At 47.9% G+C, this 20,863-nt stretch overlaps 1 protein-coding gene across 12 annotated transcripts; it reads left to right on the top strand.

The window, feature by feature from the left end:
- The first annotated feature begins 211 nt into the window (after positions 1 to 211).
- Positions 212 to 19,920, top strand: LAS1L (LAS1 like ribosome biogenesis factor). 12 transcript variants are annotated; one of them, XM_042242081.1, is made up of 15 exons: positions 212 to 565; positions 1,294 to 1,419; positions 2,410 to 2,479; positions 3,307 to 3,388; positions 4,235 to 4,528; positions 4,806 to 4,852; positions 5,716 to 5,825; positions 7,519 to 7,604; positions 7,964 to 8,014; positions 8,315 to 8,521; positions 8,877 to 9,024; positions 14,282 to 14,790; positions 17,534 to 17,681; positions 18,554 to 18,664; positions 19,594 to 19,920. In XM_042242081.1, exons 1-15 carry the CDS (start codon positions 234 to 236, stop codon positions 19,703 to 19,705), a joined length of 2,433 nt encoding a protein of 810 aa, XP_042098015.1. In that variant the 5' UTR covers positions 212 to 233; the 3' UTR covers positions 19,706 to 19,920. The 12 variants fall into 12 exon arrangements, with proteins under 12 accessions (XP_042098015.1, XP_042098014.1, XP_042098018.1 ...); XM_042242080.1 differs by having other exon boundaries at positions 17,531 to 17,681; XM_042242084.1 differs by lacking the exons at positions 7,964 to 8,014; positions 18,554 to 18,664 and having other exon boundaries at positions 212 to 357; positions 528 to 565; positions 17,531 to 17,681.
- The last annotated feature ends 943 nt before the right edge of the window (positions 19,921 to 20,863 follow it).

The following is a 20,863-nucleotide window of genomic DNA, read 5'->3' as shown; positions in this document are numbered from 1 at the left end:
ACCAGGAAATTAGCGGAACGTTGAGGATGAACGTTTGCATCTAGGACGATTGCTTTGACGAAAGAACACTTCCGGTTGGCGAGGCCTTTCCCTTAGCTTGCGGTTTGGGCAGCCTTTAGCTCTCGCGTTTTGATTTGCTACGCTAACGCTGGGAGGCGGGCTTGCGTCGGGGTCACGCTCTCCCATTGGCTGCTGGTGCGGGCGGAAGTTTGGAGTGAGGATAGCACGTTGAGATGGAGGCTGATCATGAGATGGAGGCTGATCTTCAGTGCGGCGGCACAAGGCCTGAGCTCGATGTTGAGCCCGTTGAGCCCGATGTTGAGCCCGATGTCCGGTCGGAATCCGAGATTGAGCCAGGTCTGGGTCCCCGGGGAATGGATCTTGTGTGGAGTGCGTGGTGCGGGAAGTGCGTCAAAGAGAAAGGGTCGTCGCCACTCTGGGCCCAGCGCATCGTGGTCGCCTGGCTCAGCAGGGCCGAGTGGGATCAGGTGATGGTGTATCTGTTCAGTGACGACTATAAATTGCAGCGGTACGCGCTGAACCGCATCACGGTGTGGAGGAGCAGGTAAGGCGGTTGGCTTAGCCCTCCTGCCTGCGTGCTGGTGGCACTTCACTTCTTTTCTTAAGGCCTTACTATCTAGTCTTCTCCTAAATGCTTAATGGTTCTCCCACGCGTGGTTTGGGCATTGCTTGTCTCAGTGTGCCTGGGGGAAAGTCGCAGCAAAGCTCTTGCACTAATCCTATTTGCGGAAAGAAACGGGTGTGCCTCAACAGCGTTTTTGTCAAATCTGTGAGCTTTAACCCTTACCTTCTCTCATCTTGGGGCGGGTACTGAAGGAACTGCTGTGGCTGAGCCAGGCAGGGCTTAAGGAGTAGCACTGTAGGGTGGATTTCTATTGGAATTAGAAAGGGTGGTGGGAGCTTGCCTGAAAAATCCATGTTTGAATGGGGCGCTTCAGTCTAGTTGGTAAGATTGACTTGGGAGCAGACAAGAGAGTAGTGTCTCCAAGAATAAGCTTTTTTTTTAGCTGAATGAGTTGAGGGTGAAAGGGGTGTGTCCACACTTTACTGTTGGTTGGTTGTGTAGCAGTTAGGCATCCTGTATACTGTTCGATCCCAGGGACATTACCTACCCACCCCCCACCCCCATCTTCCCAGCTTCTTGATTTGTGTCCGTTAAAACACTCTTTAGCCAGTATATAATTGGAATAACCTACAGAAAGCTAGATTATGAGGTGGAGGGTGGGCCAGTGTAAAGGACCTTTATGATGGTGCTGGACTGTGGCCCTTTAGGTTAGGCAACGAACTCCCCCTGGCAGTGGCTTCTACTGCTGACCTGGTACGCTGTAAGCTCATGGATGTAACTGGTGGCTTGGGCACTGATGAACTTAGACTGCTCTATGGCATGGCATTGGTCAGGTAAGACTACATGGGTAGGGGTGTGTGGGGGGTGGTTTGAGGGTGGGGGGCATGGGGCTTGCACGATAAGCCGAGTTTGGCTTTGGGTGCTCCCTGAAGCAAAATGCCTTGTGTGTCCTTGTGTATGGGTCACCCTGTGATTGCTTAACTTGACAGCTGTCGGTAACCCCCTGTTAACACACATTCCTCTTTTTTCCTGAGAGCCTTCTCTCCTCCATTTTTCTTCCCCTCTCTTTGGAATATAGAGTGAGGGTGATTTAGACCAAATGGTCTCTTTGGGTCTCTCCCAGCCTTTACAGTTCTATTTATTTTCTCCCTTTTATTCTTTTACCTAGAGGAACCTTTCTGAATGCTTCGATGTTCTTGACCATGATTTAATGTGGTTTTTCTAATCCTACCCTTGTCTACACCTTTATCCGATTCTCTTCACGAACACTGAAAGGTTGCTGAGTTGTGGAAACCGAGATGTGGGCCAGGAGTTCCTGACTTACAGAGTGGCTCAGAGTGGGTTTTGCTGTCTCATGTACATCAACAAAAAGGTTGCCTCTGAGTTTTCCATCTGTCAAAGTTTTTGCTTAGCTCATACTGTTTCCCTTGTTCGCCTTAAGGTCCTCCTTAGCTCTTCTTACCTTATCCATTGTTTAACTGTGCTCCCCATATCATTTGATGTAGTCATTTGTTCTAGCATTTATAACATATTATGTCCTAGCATAATATGTTATATTATGTCATGGTTATTTATCCTAGACTGAACTCTTGAAGGCCAGAGCATCTGTATGGCTGCAGTATAGGGCAGACTCTCAGTAATGTTGGACTGGACGGAACCATTCCTGCTCTGGCTGACACCAACCATAAGAACAGGACAGAACAGTCATTGGAAAGGTTGTGGAAATGCAAGGTGTCAGTAACTCAGCAAGGTGTTTTGAAGCCCCACTGGTTTGAATAAAGCAGTTACTTGGGCTCTGCCACTTATTTCTCCCCCAAACTCAGGTTTGTGAACCTTATCTCGGAGAGGAAGACAAAGTTTGCCAAGCTCCCTCTCAAATTCCTGGCTCAGGAGGTGTGTATGATAAAGTGGCCTTGCTCAATTCTCTCTCCTCAGAAGGGCTCACTAAATGGGGCATTTAGTGGGTACAGTCAGACTAGCTTATCCCACCACTGTCAGCCAAGCCCAGCAAGAACCCCAGAGCCTCAGCTTTTAGCTTGAAAGAAGCAGACTTGCTTCCTTGCTTATGGCTGCTGTCTTCAGTGGGCCTGGCCTGCCCACCTTGCTGGGAATGGCCCAGGTGAAGCTGAGGCACCCCAGTGCACCACTGGGTGGGGATAGGAAAGAGGTGGCAGTTAAAGTGTCTGCCCTCTGTCTGTTGACAGTCTGAGGGAGGAGACAAATCCAGCCAAGCAGCATGAAAATGTAAGACATTTCTGCTTTGAGTGAGTATATGAGGTGTGTAGAGACACAGATGGCAGACAGGTTCTCAGCCATCAAGAGAAGCTTCCTGGAGGAAGTCTGGGAGGGAAGGAGGAAGAAAGGGAGAAAGAGAAGGGTAGAGGGTATCCTGGGAGAGGAACTGGTGCAGGCAGGGTAAAAGGAGGCTGAGGAAGGTGATTATTAATGCTCATTCACAGGAGTCTTCTTCATTGGAGGAGGCTAGTTGGTGGTTGGGGGAGGCAAGTATCTTCTTATTTTCAGGATCACCTCCACAGAGCCTAAAGAGAATCAGGAGACCTGGTTTCTAATTTTGGCTTTGCCACTAAGACCAGAACCTCCTCTTAGGACCTCCATTTCTCTATCTGTAAAATGGGGAGAAGCCAGGCTAATTCATCTCTGTGGCCCTTTCTGCTTTAATATTTTCTAATTTCTGCGCGCACACCCTCCTCCACAATCAGGTGAACATTCCGGATTGGATTGTTGAACTTCGCCATGAGTTAACCCACAAGAAAATGCCCCATATAAATGACTGCCGTAGGGGTGAGTCCCCAGGGAGTATACATATCACAGTTAAGCCCAGAAGCTTGGGCTGGGTGGCACTGTGGGGAGAGAGAGAGGGAGGAGGGTCTTCACCTGGGGTCAGAGCTGAGACTAGGGTGAGGCAAGTGAAGCATTCACCTTGGACACAAACTTTAAGGGGATATCAAAAGCTCAATAATCAAGATAAATGACATTTTAATACAGAAAAACTTATAAAATATCAAACATTTTGAATAAAGATAGGATTAATAATACTGATTTCTCCTTTTGCTTTAGGCTCCAATATAGTGTGGCAGGGCACTCTTCTGATCCTGTTTTGTTGTCTCAATTACTGAGTTTTTTGGCATCCCCTTAAATTTTGTGCCTGAGGAGGGGAGTGGGGAGTGGGTTGAGAAGTGTGAGCCATCAAATATCATGAGTCCAGGAGTTCTTTGGACACCCCATTTCAACTAAGAACCCCTGATTCAGCCTAACCCCTTCATGTTGGGGAAACAGATCTAGAAAAGGGAAGAGACCTGATTGGCTAAGGCTATGTAACTAGCTAGTGGGGCTGAGTCTCTATTCTTCCACTTGCTAGCCCCATTCAGTTTTTGGCATCCCATCTTCAAGTCTGGTATTAGTTTTTTTCTAGGAAATGTGCTGGTGAGTGGGAGGAAGCAAACAACAGGGGATAACCCAGAGCAAGAGGGGCTGTTTCTGGATATGTGAGATTTGTGTCTTCTTGGAGCCAAGCCTCTTTCCCTGGGGCTTTCCCATAATGTTTGCAAGATGAGACGGGGGCCTGCTGAGGAGCTGCTTGCCTGTGACTGTTACTATGGCACTGCTTTCCTTCCTCCCCTCTTTTAGGCTGTTATTTTGTCCTGGATTGGCTCCAGAACACCTATTGGTGCCGCCAAATGGAGAACAGCCTGAGAGAGACCTGGGAGTTGGAGGAAGAGAGGGAAGAGACAGATGAAGCAGACCAAGAGGAAGATAAGAAAATTGTTGTTGATGACATCACAGAACAGAATCCAGAGCCTAAGGATGAGGAGAAAGGTGTAGAGCTGAATGTCAAGGCTGATGGAGACCACGAAGGCAACAAAGACAGCAAAGAGGTTGATCCGCTTTTACAAAAGGCTCTGAGACATAAACAGTTGTATGGTAGGTGTCTGTTGCAGAAAGGGGCTCGTGAGAAGACTCAGGCTTATGATTGACTCTGGTTATTTCACTGGCTTGGTATTTCCTTTGGGGTTGTGGTGAGGCTTAGCTTAAGAAAATTACTGTCAAAAAGCATCTTCGTTGAGCCCTGTGAAGCAAGAGAGCCAAGAATTCTAGTTCCCATTTTACAACTCAGGAAATGAGGTGAGGGGGGTCAAAATTCCATCAGGAGTAGGACACAGGGTTGGCTGCTCTATCTGTTGCCCTATTCTATTTTCAGAAAGAGCCCGAGAACTGCTGGTATCCTATGAAGAGGAGCAGTTTAAGGTAAGAATGTGCCCTTGACTTGTCCTGTTTTCACCTGCCTAGCCATTTCTTCCCTCTTGCCAGCTAACTGAGAGAAATCCTGAGAAGGAAATTGAAAGAAAAGTGGCAAAGCTTGAGGGAACTTCTTAGAAATGGGGAGGAGGGGAATAGAAGCCAGACAAGAGGAGCAGAGTCCGGTTGGCTGATCTTCCACATCAATGGAAGGGAGCAGATGATGGAAGTTTGTGGATAATTGGCTCCACTGGGTGGTAGGGAACAACTGAATGTAAGTGGTTGCACAGACCTACTGTATTGCAGCTGATCAACAAATGGCATCCAGGAGCCTTCCTAGATCAGGTGAGCTTATGGGGTGCTATTTTAGCAGAAAGGGAGGTAGCTTACAAACCATTCAGCTCAACCCTTCATTTTCACAGATGAAGAAATTGAAGCCACGGATGAGTGAAGGGACTGGCCCAAGGTTACATATGCAGTTAGTGATAAAACCAGGACAAGAACCTGGGTCTCCTGATTCACCTTCTTCCATAACTCATTGCTTCCTCTCACCCCTTAGTCCAAGGGTCTCTGCCCAACTCCAACCAAATGCCCCCATTGGATATCTATGTATTGGATTATCTGGCTATTGGGAGCTGCAGGGAATTTGGGGGGTGGGGAGGGAGGAAGAGGAAAAAGACAAAATCTGGAGCTTGAGGGTCAGGATATTTTTAGTTGCAGAGCCAATAGGGACATTGTGAGCTCACCTCTGCATACCCTGCCATATCCCCTGAAGGGAAGTGCTGAGAGGTCCTATGAGAAGGAATCCTGGAGGGATGGGGGAGGGTTACCTGGCTGAACTAGCCTTCTGATGGGACCCTCTTTGCTGGCAGGTGCTGGAGAAATATAGGCATTTACCTCAGGCCATTAAAGCGTGGAATAACCTGTCCCCACCTGTAGAGTGCATCCTGGCAGAGCTCAAGGGCATTACATTCGAGAACAGGTGTGTAACTAGGTAATCAGGGGCTGCTACTCTTCTAGGGTAGAGTGTAACAGCCTCCCTGAAATTGGTTTTCATATCCCAGCTTGCCAGCCTCTGCTGTAGGAAATTCCAGGGATAATCCTGATCCCCCATGGGTGACCTTGTATTTCGCATGATCCACTTTTGCAAGCCCTGCAAGCTACCAGGTGTGGTTTGCCTACTGTGAGTCACTGAAATGGCTACAGGAAGTAATGTTTACTGTCATGCATCCCTTGGCCAGCTATGTTTCTCTTGTGTCCACTGGTATATGAAACTCTTGGCAACTAGGAAGAGCCCTGAATCTTTTGCTTTTTCACTGCCTGTCTCTTATCTGAGTTTGAGATGAAAGATATATGGTAGGCACTGCTGGTCTCTTAAACTGCTGTGAGAGGGTATCAGCATCCCCTGGATAGTTATGGTTGAGGGGACAGAGGAGGGGCCTTCCCAAGGCTTGGATCCTTGAAAGACTAAGTTCCCACTGACCCACCCATTATGGCCATGAGCCTTATTTCCCCCGCCCCCAAAGTAGTACTCAGTTCAACCAGAGCAGACAGTGTCTATCCATTCCTCTCCTCCCTGGTTCTTTGGGGCTTGCTACCTGAATTCAGTTGGAAAGGGCTTTGGGAAGAGGTTGGAAAGAATCTGTGATGAAACTGACAGTATAGGAAAGTGGTGTAGGTGACAGAGTGGGCCTGGGTAGCAGGCAGTACCTTCAGCGCAGATTAGGATGATCTAATGTTAGATTTAGATGTAATGTTAGATTAGGATGTTCCTGATGTCTTTATTCCTAGGACATTAATAGTTCAGATGGTGTTTTTATCAGTGTCTGCCCAGCCTAGGCTTCTTAGCTGTACCCATCAGGAAAGAGGTGAGTGGTGACTACCTCAGTATCTGGGAAAACTATCATTGTGCTATACAGTAGTGTCTGCCTGATCATGCTGAACAGGCAACTGGTTGACTGTTTTAAGTGCTATTCCTGGATATTGACCTGAGGAGACGGGAGACGGATAGGACAACTCTTTCCTCCTTGAGCCTGAGCATGACAACCCTCCAGACGTTGAGACACCATGAGAGCTCTTGTTCTGCCTCAGCCCAGTGAGCTAGAAGAGACTCCCTTAGGGAACTTATAGCTTCAGAGGAGACAGCTGACACTGATTTTGCTTTGAGCTAGATGGGAATGAGAGATTACCCCTGTTGCTTAGGCTTCAACCTCTGTATCTTAGTTCTGGGTTCTTGCAGTCCATAGGAATGAGAATAAGATTTGAATGAAGGCAAACAGGGAGAAAAGGAAGGGTAGGAGACTGGACAACTGTCAAGAGAAAAGACTGAGCAGGACCTTGACCCTATGACCACAGGCATTTAACTCCTTTGTGGGCCTGGGACTTTCCTTCATCTGTGCTTTTGGGCTTGTTCAGCTACTGCTGCCTTTGTTATGGGACTTAGATTAGTATGTGCTTGGTAGATGCTTGTTCAAAACCCACTGATCCCAGTTTTTGGCTGAGTCCTTGACCCAGGAGGCAGGGGCCTGAAAGCCAACTGTCAGCTGCCTTCCTTTTTTCCCATGCTGGCTTGGCCTTTGAGTCAGAGGCATTGGCAGCTATGGGAGTGGGTAGGGGAGTAGAAGGGGGTCTTCTGCCTGCTTCAGTTTACTTAATTCAGTGTCCTCTTGCTCCAGGGAGGCTGTGCTAGATGCTTTTCTGGATGACGGCTTTCTCATCCCTACGTTTGAACAGTTGGCAGCTTTGCAGATAGAGTATGAAGGTAGGGTCCTGGAGACTCACTGCAGCCTTAGGGTACGGGTATCCTGAACAAGAACACCAGGGGTGGGCTGGGTGGCCCTGGACAGGGGATAAGGGCTGTTTCATGCCATTCTGTAGCTACTGGAAGCCCCTCCTGGTGGAGCAGAATGTAGCCCCAATGAAAAGTAGTTGTTGGTTTGGGCTATTCTTAGGTGGCCTGGAATTGGGTGGGGTGAGATGGAGTGGATTGGGATTGGGGTGGGGGTCTTAATGCCATTATTTTGCCATATTAATTGTGATTTAGCCACTTGCTAGAGAGCTAGAACAACAGAACTGGAAGGGCCTTGTAAGGTCATGTAGTGCAACATCCTCATGTTACAGATGGGCAGACTGAGGTCCAGAGAGGGGAAGGTACTGACCCAAAGTCACACAGTGAGTTATTGACAAAGCTGAAGCTAGAACCAGAGCTCTCTTTCTTTTGTACTCTGTTTTGAGTCAGTTGTTTGCCAGATACTAACTGGTTTCTCTCCCTGCTGTTCTGCTCTCATGTTTCTTTTTGTTCTGCGGTGGCAACTCTGTTATTATTGGTGGGGCCCCCTCTTCTTCTTCCTCTCTCTGCTCGATTTCTTCTCTTCCTTCTCTCTCTTCCTCTTCTCCTCCTTCTTCCCTCCCTTCTTCCCTTTCCCTCCCTGCCTCCCCTTTTCCTGTCAATGGATGTTTCTCACAAACCAGAAAACGTGGACTTGGATGACATCCTGGTGCCAAAGCCGTTCTCTCAATTCTGGCAGCCCCTGCTTAGGGGCCTGCACTCCCAGACCTTCACGCAGGCCCTGTTGGAAAGGATGCTCTCTGAGCTGCCAGCCTTGGGGAACACTGGGATCCGGCCCACCTACATCCTCAGATGGACCACTGAACTGATTGTGGCTAACACCAAGACTGGTGAGGAAGACTAGTCCTAGCCCCAGGGCTTAATGCAGCCCAGGCAAGAGCATCTGCTACTGTCCTCATACTGAATAGCACCAGGCAGATAGATCCTGTGTTAAAGGCTAAACCTTTAAGGTCGGCCCAGGAGGGCCCTGCAGCAGCAGTGGACAAATCTCCCTTCACCTTTTTCTGCTCAGAGCCAAGTAAACTGGGCTGGGGCCAAGGGTTCTGAATGCTTTGAGCAATGGGGAGGGTTAGAATGAGGAGGTGAAGTCTGCGGGGACTGGGAAGGACAGCTAAACTTTTTACATGCAAGATTGGGTGGGTGGCTTTCTCTTTCCTTCTTCTCAGGCCCTGTCTTCTTTCTCAGGACGGAACGCCCGCCGGTTTTCTGCCAGCCAGTGGGAAGCGAGAAAGAACTGGAGGCTCTTCAACTGCTCTGCCTCCCTTGACTGGCCCCAGGTGGTTGAGTCCTGTTTGGGCTCACCTTGCTGGGCCAGCCCCCAACTCCTGCAGCTGTAAGTCTTTTGAATACCATCCAGTAAGAGGGTGAGATGCTACAGGCCTCAGGGTCACAGGCCTAGAATGGCAGAGTTGATTGAGCCCTTGCAAAGAGCCCCCCTCCTTGCAAAGATCTCCCCTCTAGATGAGAGAATTATTCTGAGTCCCAAAGAGGGAAGGGTTAGGATGTATTCTTGCCTAAGATCACAGAGATTAAGCAGTGGCTGAACTGAGTCCAGTATGAAAATGGATAAGACACCCCCATACAGTGCTTAGCACAGTGGCCTGTAGAGAGTAAGTGCACAATAAATGGTAGCTGCTGTTGATTATTGAACCCATTTCGCTGACTCTATGCCCAGTGATGTCTCTATTATCTTCCCAAAATGTACATCTCATAGGTGCTTAACAACCTTCAGTGGCTCCTTATTGCTTTCCTAATGAAGACTAGGCTGCTTAGCTTGACATTCAAAGGTCTCTCTGCTTCTGCCCCAACCTATTGTGATAATCATACTTCCTTGACTCCCCTTTGCCCAGTACACTCTGAGCGCTATGGTCAAAATGAATATTGCACTCGTTCTATAGATACCTGTGGTTGTCTCTCTTTCCTTTTTTCTATCATTTCCTGACCCCCACCCCACTCCCCTCATACTCATGGAAGCCTTTAGGACCCAATTCTCTTCGTGCTTTTTGGAGCAGTGTTGGTTTCATTTGAGTGATCCATCTGACACTGCAGTTGCTCAGCTTCAGTGACCTTCATCCTCCACTACACTGACCAACTCATTTCCATTACTCAAAGCTGTTCCACCTCTGAAAGCTTATATCCCAGCATCCCACTTTGTGACTACCACCTCTTGTCCTACCATTTCTTACCCTTGCATCCCATAGCATCTATTCTTTGCCTGCATCCAGACCTCCATCCCTCCATTTCTTACCTGCCTCAGTCTTGCTTCTCCTCAGTCCTGTCTTTGGTTGATCACTTCAGTCACCCATCATCAGCACCCTCCACTCTGCCCATCCTTTGGCATGTCTGATTTACAAACCGCCAAGCTGGAATTGATCCTTCCCAGTCTGCTCCCACTCCTCAGCCCAGGTAGCTGAGCTCTGCTGGAGAAAACCACATAGCCCTGCAGATTGCTGCCACTGCAGAGGTGTGATTTTTGATCTCAAGCCAGGTCTCAATTTGGCTTGTCTGAGCTTCTACTTGTTTTCTGCCCACTTTCTCTCCTGTTTCTTGACTGTTCTAAACCCTTACTAGTCACCTCAAACCCCTCCCCCATTTTACCCTGGCTTCCTCGAGCACATGGAGGCCTCTGGCAGGGCCCCTATGACCTGAGATCCAGATGTCATGAGCTGAGCTCCGGCTATGCTCAGCACTGTCGCCAGTCTCAAGATGAGATGGCCTTACCCAGCCTCAAAGCCTGCTCCTCCACCTGTTCTTTGGAGCTACCTCTACCAGCATCCCTGGGTCCTCATCCCAGCCTCTCCCTTGCTCTACTGGCTCTTGCTCTTCAACCTGTGAACAGTGTCTGAATTTTTCTTATCTTAAAACAACAATCACAACAACACAAGCCAAATCTCCTTTGACCCTGCATCCCTCTATTGGGTTATCAGCAATTTAATCACTCCTTTCTCTCCCATCAAAACATCCCAGAAAAGTGGTCTACATTCAGCAGTCTCAATTTCCTCACTACTTTCTTACTCCTCAACCTGCTGCAATCTGACATTCACCCCTAGAGCTGCTTTGACCTAATTACCAAATCCAGTGGGCCCTTGTCCATTGCCTGTCTGCTGCATTGATTCTGTTTGCTACTCCTTCCTTGAAATACCTGTGCTTGTTTAAAATAAAAAAAAATTCCTGTAAAGTACCAAGGCACAAATCTCTTTATCTAACTCAGGCCTTTCCCCAGAAATTCAACCTCCTGTATTTGACTGCATGCCAGATATTTCCCCTTGGATGGCCTCTAGGCACCTTACTGTGATTGAAAGAGCATTAGTTGTCTTACTCCCCACTCCAGCCCCAAAATGATCTTCTCCTCTGCTTCCTGTCTCACTTGGTGGCAGCACTATCTACACTGTCATTTTGATTCTCTCAAGCACTTCTCAAATCTGAGATTTTCTTGTCATATTTATTTTTCCTAGTGTCTCCTTCCCTCTATCAGACTAAGCTTTTCAAGGGCAAGGGCTCTGCATTAGCCATCTGTGCCCCAGCACACTTGCAAGTCCAGGCTCCAAACCAACCTCAGCAAATATTGTTGAACTAAATTATACTCTGCTGTCATTGCCAGCAGTGTTCTCTTTGGTGGGAGTTGAGAAATAAACGAAGTGGGAGTCTGGATGCTTAGACTGTTTTAGCCCCCCTTATTCTCTCCTCATGGAGTCAATAAGTCTTTCTCGAATCCTAATGACATTTGGGTCACAGTTGTATCTTATAAGTAACTTAAAAGAGAAAAAAGTAGCCTTGTTGACAAAGTCATCGAGTGCAAGACCTCCAGGAGATGGGACTGAACCAAACAGCTAAATCTCCAGATTTTTCTGCTATAGACTGAAAATGATACAAATGGGTGGGAGACTGGGAGGAGAATCAGAAAGTCCTAGAGGCATTTGAGCAATTCAAGCAAGAGAAAAAATAAATAAAGGAAATTTCAAAGTTCTGAAGGAATATGGCATATGTATGTAATGGGGGAGGGAATGAAAAGAACAGCATGGAGAGGTTTGGATAGGTGGCCTTTAAAGTACTTTCCAGTCCTAAGTGCCTGCAGAGTGGAAGCTGCTGGTCTTGGAGAAGTCTGGACCGCAGAGATCTTCTCCAAACCCAAGCATACCAGAGGGATGCAATACATGCCAGCAGTAATAGAAGCTCACTTGGGTATGATTTCTCATACACAGATCCTGCCTTTCTTAGATAATCAGTGAGTCAGGTCCTAATCACACCATTACATAGGTTGTGAAATGGGATTTCCTCAAGTATTATGCTACAAGTCAGTAGTTAAGTCTTCAGGTCAGAGTTGGGACCAGAATCCAGATATACTGTCCTTCCTCCTGTGTTCTTTATACAGTGTTCCATTAGATTGCATATATAGAACATGACTTTGGTTTTCCCCAGAGGAAAAATAAAATATACCATTGGCAGTTAAGTGTCAGACAAGTATGCTGTGTTTGTAGGAGCTTTTTCATTTGACACAGCAATCTTTTGGAGTCAGAGATATTACAGACACTGAATTTAATAGATCAGAAAGACACTGAGGCTCTGAATAGAGTGAAGTGACTTATCTAAAAGTCATACAATTTGTTAATGGTGGGTCAGGGATTTGGGCCCAGGGCTTATGAGTCCAGAGTTCATCTTATTTCCACCAGTGTGATCTGTGACCTTCTCAGTCCCTAGATGTGACCAGGCAAACCTGAGGAAGGAGATGGATTTTAAGATTCTTATCACCCCTATACCTCAGTGGTCAGATTAGACAGCTTAAGAGGGTAATACTAAACAGTAGTTATATGGTGTCTTGCCAAGATCAAGTGCCTAAGAATATTTATTATTAATCGTACTAATGGACCGCAATGAAAGGGAAGAAAATTTCTCCCTGGCTTTGCTTCTTAGTAAGGCTGGAAGGTTTTCTGAGAGCTTTTTTCCCCCAACCAGCTAATATCAATTCAGTTTGAGCCAGTGTCATCTTAGAATATGAAATCAGCCCTGCAGAGAGGGTCTCCCAGTCTCCCAGTGGAGTTACTAGCTTCCAGCCCTGTCCTAAGCAGCCAGTGACCAGCAACCACACCTATGTGGCCGGTCTGCCTATGGGCCCCAGAGAGAAAACAGTCCACTGAGCACATGGCCCTTCCTTCCATGCTGCTGCTGCTAAGTCACTTCAGTCGTGTCCGACTCTGTGTGACCCCATAGATGGCAGCCCACCAGGCTCCCCCGTCCCTGGGATTCTCCAGGCAAGAACACTGGAGTGAGTTGCCATTTCCTTCTCCAGTGCATGCAAGTGAAAAGTGAAAGGGAAGTCGCTCAGTTGAGTCAGACATGACTGAGCGACTTCTTCCATGAACAACCTACAATTCAAACTCGATACACTTAGAAGGAAACTATCCATCTGTGCATCCTTCCCGTGCCTCCAGCAGTGATCAGGTGTCTGCTAGGTGCCTGGTTCTCTGTGAGGCTCTGCAAGGGATACTCACCCTCTTCCCCCCCAAAGGAGGAAGCTCTCCTTCCCAGTGGCTTTGTATCTGATGGTAGTTTAGTTGTTAGCACTGTCCTTTGTGTGCACGATGTCATCACCTTTAACTTTGCTCTGCCTGCCCCCTACCATCTGATCACCAAGCCCTGCTGTCTGTCTGTCTGTTCTTCACAGCTTCTCTCTTCCCATCTCCACTGCCAGTGTCCTTTGTGAGTCCTCACTGACTCCCTGGTCTCCCTGACTTCAGGCTGCAGTACTAGGCTATCCTCCACATGATCACCCTGGGGATCTTCAGAAAGGCAGTGATCACCTGTGCTCAGAAACATCCGATGAACCCCTCCACCCAACATACACACACCCTAACCTTTACAGGCTTCTCTTGCTCCCACAGCTCCTTAGCAAAGCTCTACTCCTCGAGCTAGGCTAGTCTCACTGCATACACACAGCCCTGTGTGCTTGCTCTTGTCTCTGCACAAAGCCCTCGCTTGAACTTTCCTGCCTACCTTGTGCTCTCTGCCTCCTCCCAGCTCTTGTAGTACCCAAGTCTACAGTGCTCATTTGGCCTCCCTCCCACACCCTGCTTTGTCTTTTCAGCTGCTGCTTTTCCTCCATTCCAGGCTTGGCTGTAGTTCCCAGAAAGGGATCACACTTTATGTTCCATGAGGAAGGAGTACCACATACTTCCAGTATATCTTTGGAGCTCAGCATAGATTGCCTAGCTAAAGAAAGGGATCTGTCATTTTCATGTCCAGCTCTGCAGGCATGTTGGCTAGTTTCTATATTTATATAGAATTTCAGTATAATTAATAGCTATCATTTATTGCTTGCTCACTATGTGCCAGGCACTCTATGTGAACTATTTAGTTCATTCAACAACCCTTTAAGTTAGGTACCATTATTGTCCTCATTTTACTGAGAATGGAAGTGAACCGTAGAGATGAATTATAGAGCTTGTTCAGGGTCCATGGTCCTGTGTTCTGTCTGCTCTGAACTGCCTTTCAGGGCAGGTCTGGAAGCTCAGAGACCAAATTCAAACTGAAATTTGGGTATGAAGTGACTTGAGATTTTGAATCTTTCTTACTCCATTCCTCCCTTTGCTTAGCATCTTCAAAGCCATGGGGCAGTTCCTGCCAGAAGAGGAGCAGGAGAAGCTGCTACGCATCTGTTCCATTTATACCCAGAGTGGAGAAAATCTGGTGCAGGAGGGTTCAGAGGCTTCCCCCATTGGGAAGTCTCCATACACAGTGGACAACCTGTATTTGATCCTCAAACCAGCAGGCTCAAGCTCTGGGCCTGAAGGAGAAACCCAGCAACAGGAGGAGCAGGGCAATCTGAATGATGTCAAGGAAGATGAGAAGGAGAACAAAGAAGCCGTGGAAGACCAGGTAGAAGAGAATGAAGAAGAGGAAGAGGAAAATGATCACCAGAAGTGGGAAGAAGAGGAAGAAGATGATGGTGACGATGACAACGATGACAATGATGAAGATGAGGAAGACAGGATGGAGGTGGGACCTTTCTCTACAGAGGAAGAGTCCCCCACTGCTGAGAATGCCAGGCTCCTAGCCCAGAAAAGAGGAGCTTTGCAGGACTCTGCATGGCAAGTTAGCTCAGGTAAGAAGCCTGTTAACTATTTCTCCCCACATCTGTCTTCCCTCTCTGGCTGGCTCTTGAAGCTTCCTTTCAACCCTCAAGAAAGGATGGCAAGTAGCAGGAAGTAGCCAGCATGAGGCAGTATGTGGATGACAGCTGGTTTCCCTCCCGCTTAGGATGGAACATGTGAGCATCAGAGACCTTAGCACTGTCATGCTGCCAGCTACCCCATGCAGATATTGCATTCAGAGGAGTTGGTGTGGATGTAGGCACTGGGAAGCAAAACAGAAGGTGACAAGTTGGGGGAGGATATATGTGTGATTCTGCATGTGTGTTTTGCATGCAGTGTTTAGGTGCAGGGAGCTGAAGTATAGTGCTATCTGTGTATAAGTGAATGTATATGGGCATGTGGAGGCTGAGTGGTGATAGGACAGGATTTTGCTGTATGTATAAGAAAGAACCCAGAGGTATTCAGTTAGAGGAAGTGGAAATGAGATCAGAAGGGAGAGAATAAGGAACAGGACAGTTTTTTCGGTGAGCGTACAAGTTAGTGAGACAAAGCCAGTAGGAAGCAGGGGACTCGGATGATAGGTGAGGGGAACATGAATCTGTTCCTGAGGGTGGTGAATGTCCTCGTTTGGGTTGGGAAGCAGGGACCTTAAGGTAGGGGGATGCCAAAGGAATGAAAAGTCTGAGATGTTGCACATAGGCATGTGTACACACTTGAGGCAGGGGTAGATGTTGGGCATAGCCTATGTGATGGAGCCTGGGGGAGGGATGGAAGGAAAACAGCTGGGACTGGGTGTGGTATGGGGTAGACATGGTAGATTATAGAGGGAGAGGCAGAGGCAATGAGGAGCTTAGGGTAAAAATGAAGTCTTTGCTTTTACATGGATGGAAGGGCTGGGACCCTGAGTGCTAGGGACCAAGGAACATGTTCATGTTTGCGTGTATGCACATGGGTATGTGCCTGCATGTGCTGGACACACCAAGGCACAGTGACAGAGAACTGTCTTAGGATAGGGAGGACTACTATGCTTGAAAATATCTAAAGGGAGGGACAGTGACTGAGGAGAAGTGTGTGTGTGAGAGAGAGTGAAGTGGAAGGAGGGAGAGAGAGTAAGGGTTGTAAAAAGAGAAGGTGTGAAGTGGGCTGTAGGTGCATCTGTGCATACATGGTCATATATGTTTTTGGAAAAGGAAACAGGGTTGCCAAGACCCATGGGGACCAGGAGGCATATGTATGTGGGAGAGAAATGGAAGCAATAAGGCGGGGAGTAATATGGAAAGGCCTGAGAACAGGCAGTGAGACAGCCATCCATAGATGGCCTGTGTGGTCTGTGCTATCACTGAGGGGACATGTACAAGGGTATAAGGCTATAGAGGGGCAGGGGCAATGATGTAGACATAATTGGGAACATTAGTGATGGGGAGGGAGGGAGAATGGTCAGGTCAGTGGCAGACATGGAGGGAGTGGTTCCTGTGTACAGAGGTATCTTTGTATGCATAGGGCAATGCAGTCACAAATTCCTTCTTGTAAGAGAACCAGGGGTTAGGGGATGGGCAGGCAGAGGTACATCCCTTCCTGAGGGAGCTCTTTGAGTAACATAAAAGTTTGTAGTCCTGGGTTGATACTTTCCAGAATGCCAGGGGAGAGTTCTTTGGGTACCAGGGAGATGTAAGAGGCCAGAAACTGGATCTGTTTGGAAGAACTCACCAGTGAAGGCTTTGCTTGCAAACACTGAATGTACTAGTGTAAGGATGGGGAAGGGATTTTTTGGGGGGGATTTAGTATAATACTGTGTGGAAGGTACTTAAATGATAGGACATAATAGATGGGGAGTGCCTGACATCATCCATTCCTAAGTGGAGTATGGGGGGCTGGGCCAGGTTGAGGGTGGTGGTATTGTGAATGGGGAAAGGCTAGGGCATTGAAATCTTTCCCTCTCCCCCTCACTGTTGCTTCCTCTGTATGTGTATATACATATGTGGGGATGCAGGGACATTAAGATTTCTATATGAGAAAGATTTGTGTATGAGAGGCAGAGAGTAAAACTGGAAACATTGAGTGGAGGATTAGGTCTGTGTGCTTATGTATGTATATTTAGGTGTCTGTAGGGTGTGGGATATGCACTGAAACAGCCCTTCCTTAGAGAAGGGATGTTCTTTGTGTATACATCTGGGGGCAGTAGGACCTTGCAGTGGGGAGGAAGAGCAGGATACCTCTGAGAGAATATTCACCTTGAGGTAGTATGTGGGCCTGTATATGTGTCTCATATCTATCTCTCAAGGCAAGGCCACTAAGAAATGGTGTGGCTCTCAGACATACTGGGGGGACATATGTATGTAGGATATCCAGGTTATTCAGATATACAGAGGTATCTGGTTTTGAGGAGGAGATGCAATGGGAATTCTATTTGTGTAGGGACATGTTTGGGGAAATGGAAGAAGAACAGAGAGGAACAAAAATGTCTATAGTTGTGTACATGGTATGCAGGGGGTGGGCTGTGGTGGGGGTGCTGCTTGTGAACACACAGAACAGACATGAAGAGTGTATGGGGTACTATGGAAGAGATAGGGAGCACCAAGGTGGAGAAAAGCTCATGAGAAATGATGCATAGAGGAGTGGGGTTGGAGTTACACAGAGAACCTGTGCTACGTGGGGAAGTAAAGTGGGTAGATGGACAGGATAGGTGGGCTTGTGCAGCCATCAGAGAACTAGCTCATCAGCCCTCTCTTGCCTCCTCCTTTTGTTCCACAGAAGATGTGCGATGGGACACTTTCCCCTTAGGTCGAATGCCAGGTCAGACTGAGGACCCAGCAGAGCTTATGCTGGAGAATTACGACACCATGTATCTTTTGGACCAGCCTGTGTTAGAGCAGCGGCTGGAACCCCCAGCATGCAAGATTGGGTGAGTGCCCATGGCAGCAGGATTTCTCACCCCTTTCTTTGCCTCCTGCAGGAGGGAGGAAGGGAGGGAGGGAAGAACATAGAATGGGGTGGATGGGGGAGGTAACTGTCCCCAGTCAGGGTCTAAATGAATGAAATATAAGCTCTAGTCCCTGGCTGGGCCCTTACCAAGACTCCCAGCCCCTAGTGTGGAGGGCCAGTGAGGCACCCCCACACAAAACTGGCTTGGCATCCCTCTCAGAAGTGTCTGGTTTGTGTGTGGATACGTGTGTGTGTGTGTGTGTGTTTGTATGTATGTGTGTGTCTGTATTTTGGGAAGGGTCCATAGCTTTCAACAGATTCTCTAAAGGGATCCACTACTCCTAAAAAGTCAAGAACACCCGAGTGCTCTAATTCAGCTCTTCTTGTTCCTGAGGTGAAAACTGAGGCTCAGAAAAGGGTAGGGATTTGAGCAAAGGTGCACAGAGTAATCAATAGGCCTCCCTGTACTGTCCAGGCATCTTGGTAGCAAGGCCTATGCAGGGTTCCATGCTGTCCCTCGAAACTCACCTCTGGATCACAAGTGTAGGAGCCCTTGTGTCATCAGGTAGCCAGGAACCAAGCAACCCTTGCTGAGGGGTTCTGCTAGTAACACAAAGGAGCCCATCCAGAGGGCCTGTACGTTCTGGAATGTGGGGCTTTTGTGACCAGGACAATCCTGTGAGTACAAGACAGAGATCTCTGTGGGCCCCTGAAATAATCTGTCCCTGTGCCACCTGCCCACTTCATAGGAGATAAGCCCCTCTTCCCCTATACATTCAGAGAATGGGCTATGGAACACAGGGACCCCAGCAGCATGCCAGGCCCAAGGCAGTGTTGTGGACTCTGTTGTAGGTCGGGGCAGCAGGCCTCTTGGAGAGGAGAGGAAGCAGCTGGGGAAGCCAGGTGCTCTGTAGTTGGAAGTGGGTCCCATATGTCTTGCGAGAGAGCCCTCCTCTTCTTTGGGTAAGGCTGTCTTGATGAACATCAAGTTATCAAGGGTGAAGTGTGGGCAGGTAGAGCTATTAAATCCAGAAGGAGGCCCAGTCCTACATCCCTTGTAGTAGGGAGAATTCTTTAGCTGGGGCTGGCATGCCCACTCCTGCTCCTTGTCTCAGCTCTACTCTGACTTGTCTATGTGACCTTGAGCAAGTCCCTTCTCATCTCTGAGCCTCAGTTCCCTTGCCTGTGAGATGATGAATGATGGGAGGGGATGAGGCTAGATCATCTCTCAGGGTTTTTCAGCTACATTAGTGTAACCATGGATCTGAGAGGAAGGATGATGGCTTTGCTCTTAACTTTCACCCTTATCTACCTGGAATGACTTGACCTGCAGGAAGAAGGGGAAGCAAAGAGTATTCTAAGCAGGACCAGGGAAGGGGAAGGCAGACTTCTCCCTAGGGTAATTTTGTAATCCTAGGATGGGAGCTGGGCCAAGCCCTGCAGCCTATAACTGGCCATGGGCCCCTTAATCAGCTATTGGAGTGGGAGGGATCCAGCCCACTGTCCTCTGTGCTCCCAAGATCTAGCACCTTAGAAGAAAGCCTTTTAAGGCAGTCACTTTCAATACCTACCCAGGAGTGGGGTGGTGTGGTCTCCCTTTCCTACTTCAACCCAAATAGCTCTGCTTTAATCTGATTTATGTACTGGGATTCTAGATAAAGTTTCATTTGAAAAGTTCAATTCCTTTGCCTCTTCCTTCAACTGATGGGAAGGCAGAGCCACCCCTGGGGCCCATCTTGAAGTGGTTTCTCAGATATATTCCAGTCTCTTTGTAAAGCCAGGCAAGAAGGGAGGTCCTTCCCATAGACACACACATCAAGCACCCTTAACCCCTCCAGAGCCTAAAACTGCCTCCTTCCCTGACTGACCACTCTTCTCCGCTCTCTCTGTAGCACCCTAGGCCTGAGCTGCAGCAGTGGCAGCAATGAAAGTGGCAACTTGGACCAACTTCTGTGGAGCCAGGATGAGCTTCATATGCTCAAAACTGGCGTACAGCTCTTCTGATGACTGCCCTGGTATAGGTGTTCATTAAGTGTTAGTGGGCCAATAGCCTACCCTCCTTTGCTCCCCCAGTGTACCCACCTAATGCTCCAGAAAACAACCTGGGAGATAGCCTGCATCAGCCATATCAGCTCAGCTTTCCATCATAGTAGAATTTTGAATATATGTTGTTTTCTTTTATTTTGAAAAACAATAAACAGGCCAGAGTTGTTTTGTGAGATCTGGGGTTGTGTGCTTCTCCCTTTATTCTGGGGGCTCCTTAGAAGGTGGGATCATAACAGCAGAAGTAGGTCTACTGCCCCTTTTAAGCCTTTTTCCTGACTCAAACCATTTTTACTCCCTTTACTCAAATTTAATGTGGGGCCAGTTCACTTAGAAGCATCAGACCTCGGAAGAGACATTGGTCATAAAGCCCAGCCAGCATCAGGGGAATCAGCTCAGAACCTCCCTGACAGCTGGAAGATCCAGGTCTTCCTGTTGCTACCCAGCATGCTTCTGACCCATTTCCCTGCCTTCCCTCACTGGGCACCAAACAACAGTTGAAAGCCAAAGAGAAATATTCCTTTGTCACTTGTCTTCTCCTTTTGCCTTGAAAAGATAAAATGGACCTCCCTGTGGTGGGCAGTGGAGCAGAGAAATGTCCTAGGGACTGACCTAGAGCTTTTCTGTGGTCACACAATTCCTTAAGACCCTCAGTGCCTACCCTGTCAGTCCTGAGCTGTCAAGAGACAGGGATGAATAAATTATGTTCTCACCCCTCAGAGCCCTCTGCCCAGTGAAAAAGAACAAAATTCACCAATTATAACCTGATGCCTTTATTAAGTATCTTAAGAAAGCCCTGGTGTGCATGAGTTCTTTGTTTTTCTCTGGTGATATTTCCAGGGTGGTGGTTGGCTGAAGGTAAAATTGACTATAATATCCCCCACTCCAACTTAGGAGAGTGATAGCTGGCTGAAAGAGTGGGCACCTGCGAGGCCAGTTTGGGCCTGCACAAAACGAAACAAGGGACAGAACCAGGCCATATTCCAGCCAAGATGCTTGCTCTGTAAATGACTAAGATAAGCAATGATGAAGAGGAGAAGGCATATGCTATAAAATGCTAAGTAGGAATTGAATGGAAGTGTCCTGCCAGAGACTAGTCAAGGTTTTAAACTTGAGTTA

The sequence above is a fragment of the Ovis aries genome, chromosome X (genome assembly GCF_016772045.2).
Source record: "Ovis aries strain OAR_USU_Benz2616 breed Rambouillet chromosome X, ARS-UI_Ramb_v3.0, whole genome shotgun sequence".
Taxonomy (NCBI): domain Eukaryota; kingdom Metazoa; phylum Chordata; class Mammalia; order Artiodactyla; family Bovidae; genus Ovis; species Ovis aries.
Note: the sequence above shows the minus strand (reverse complement) of the source record. Positions and strands in the feature narration are given on the sequence as shown.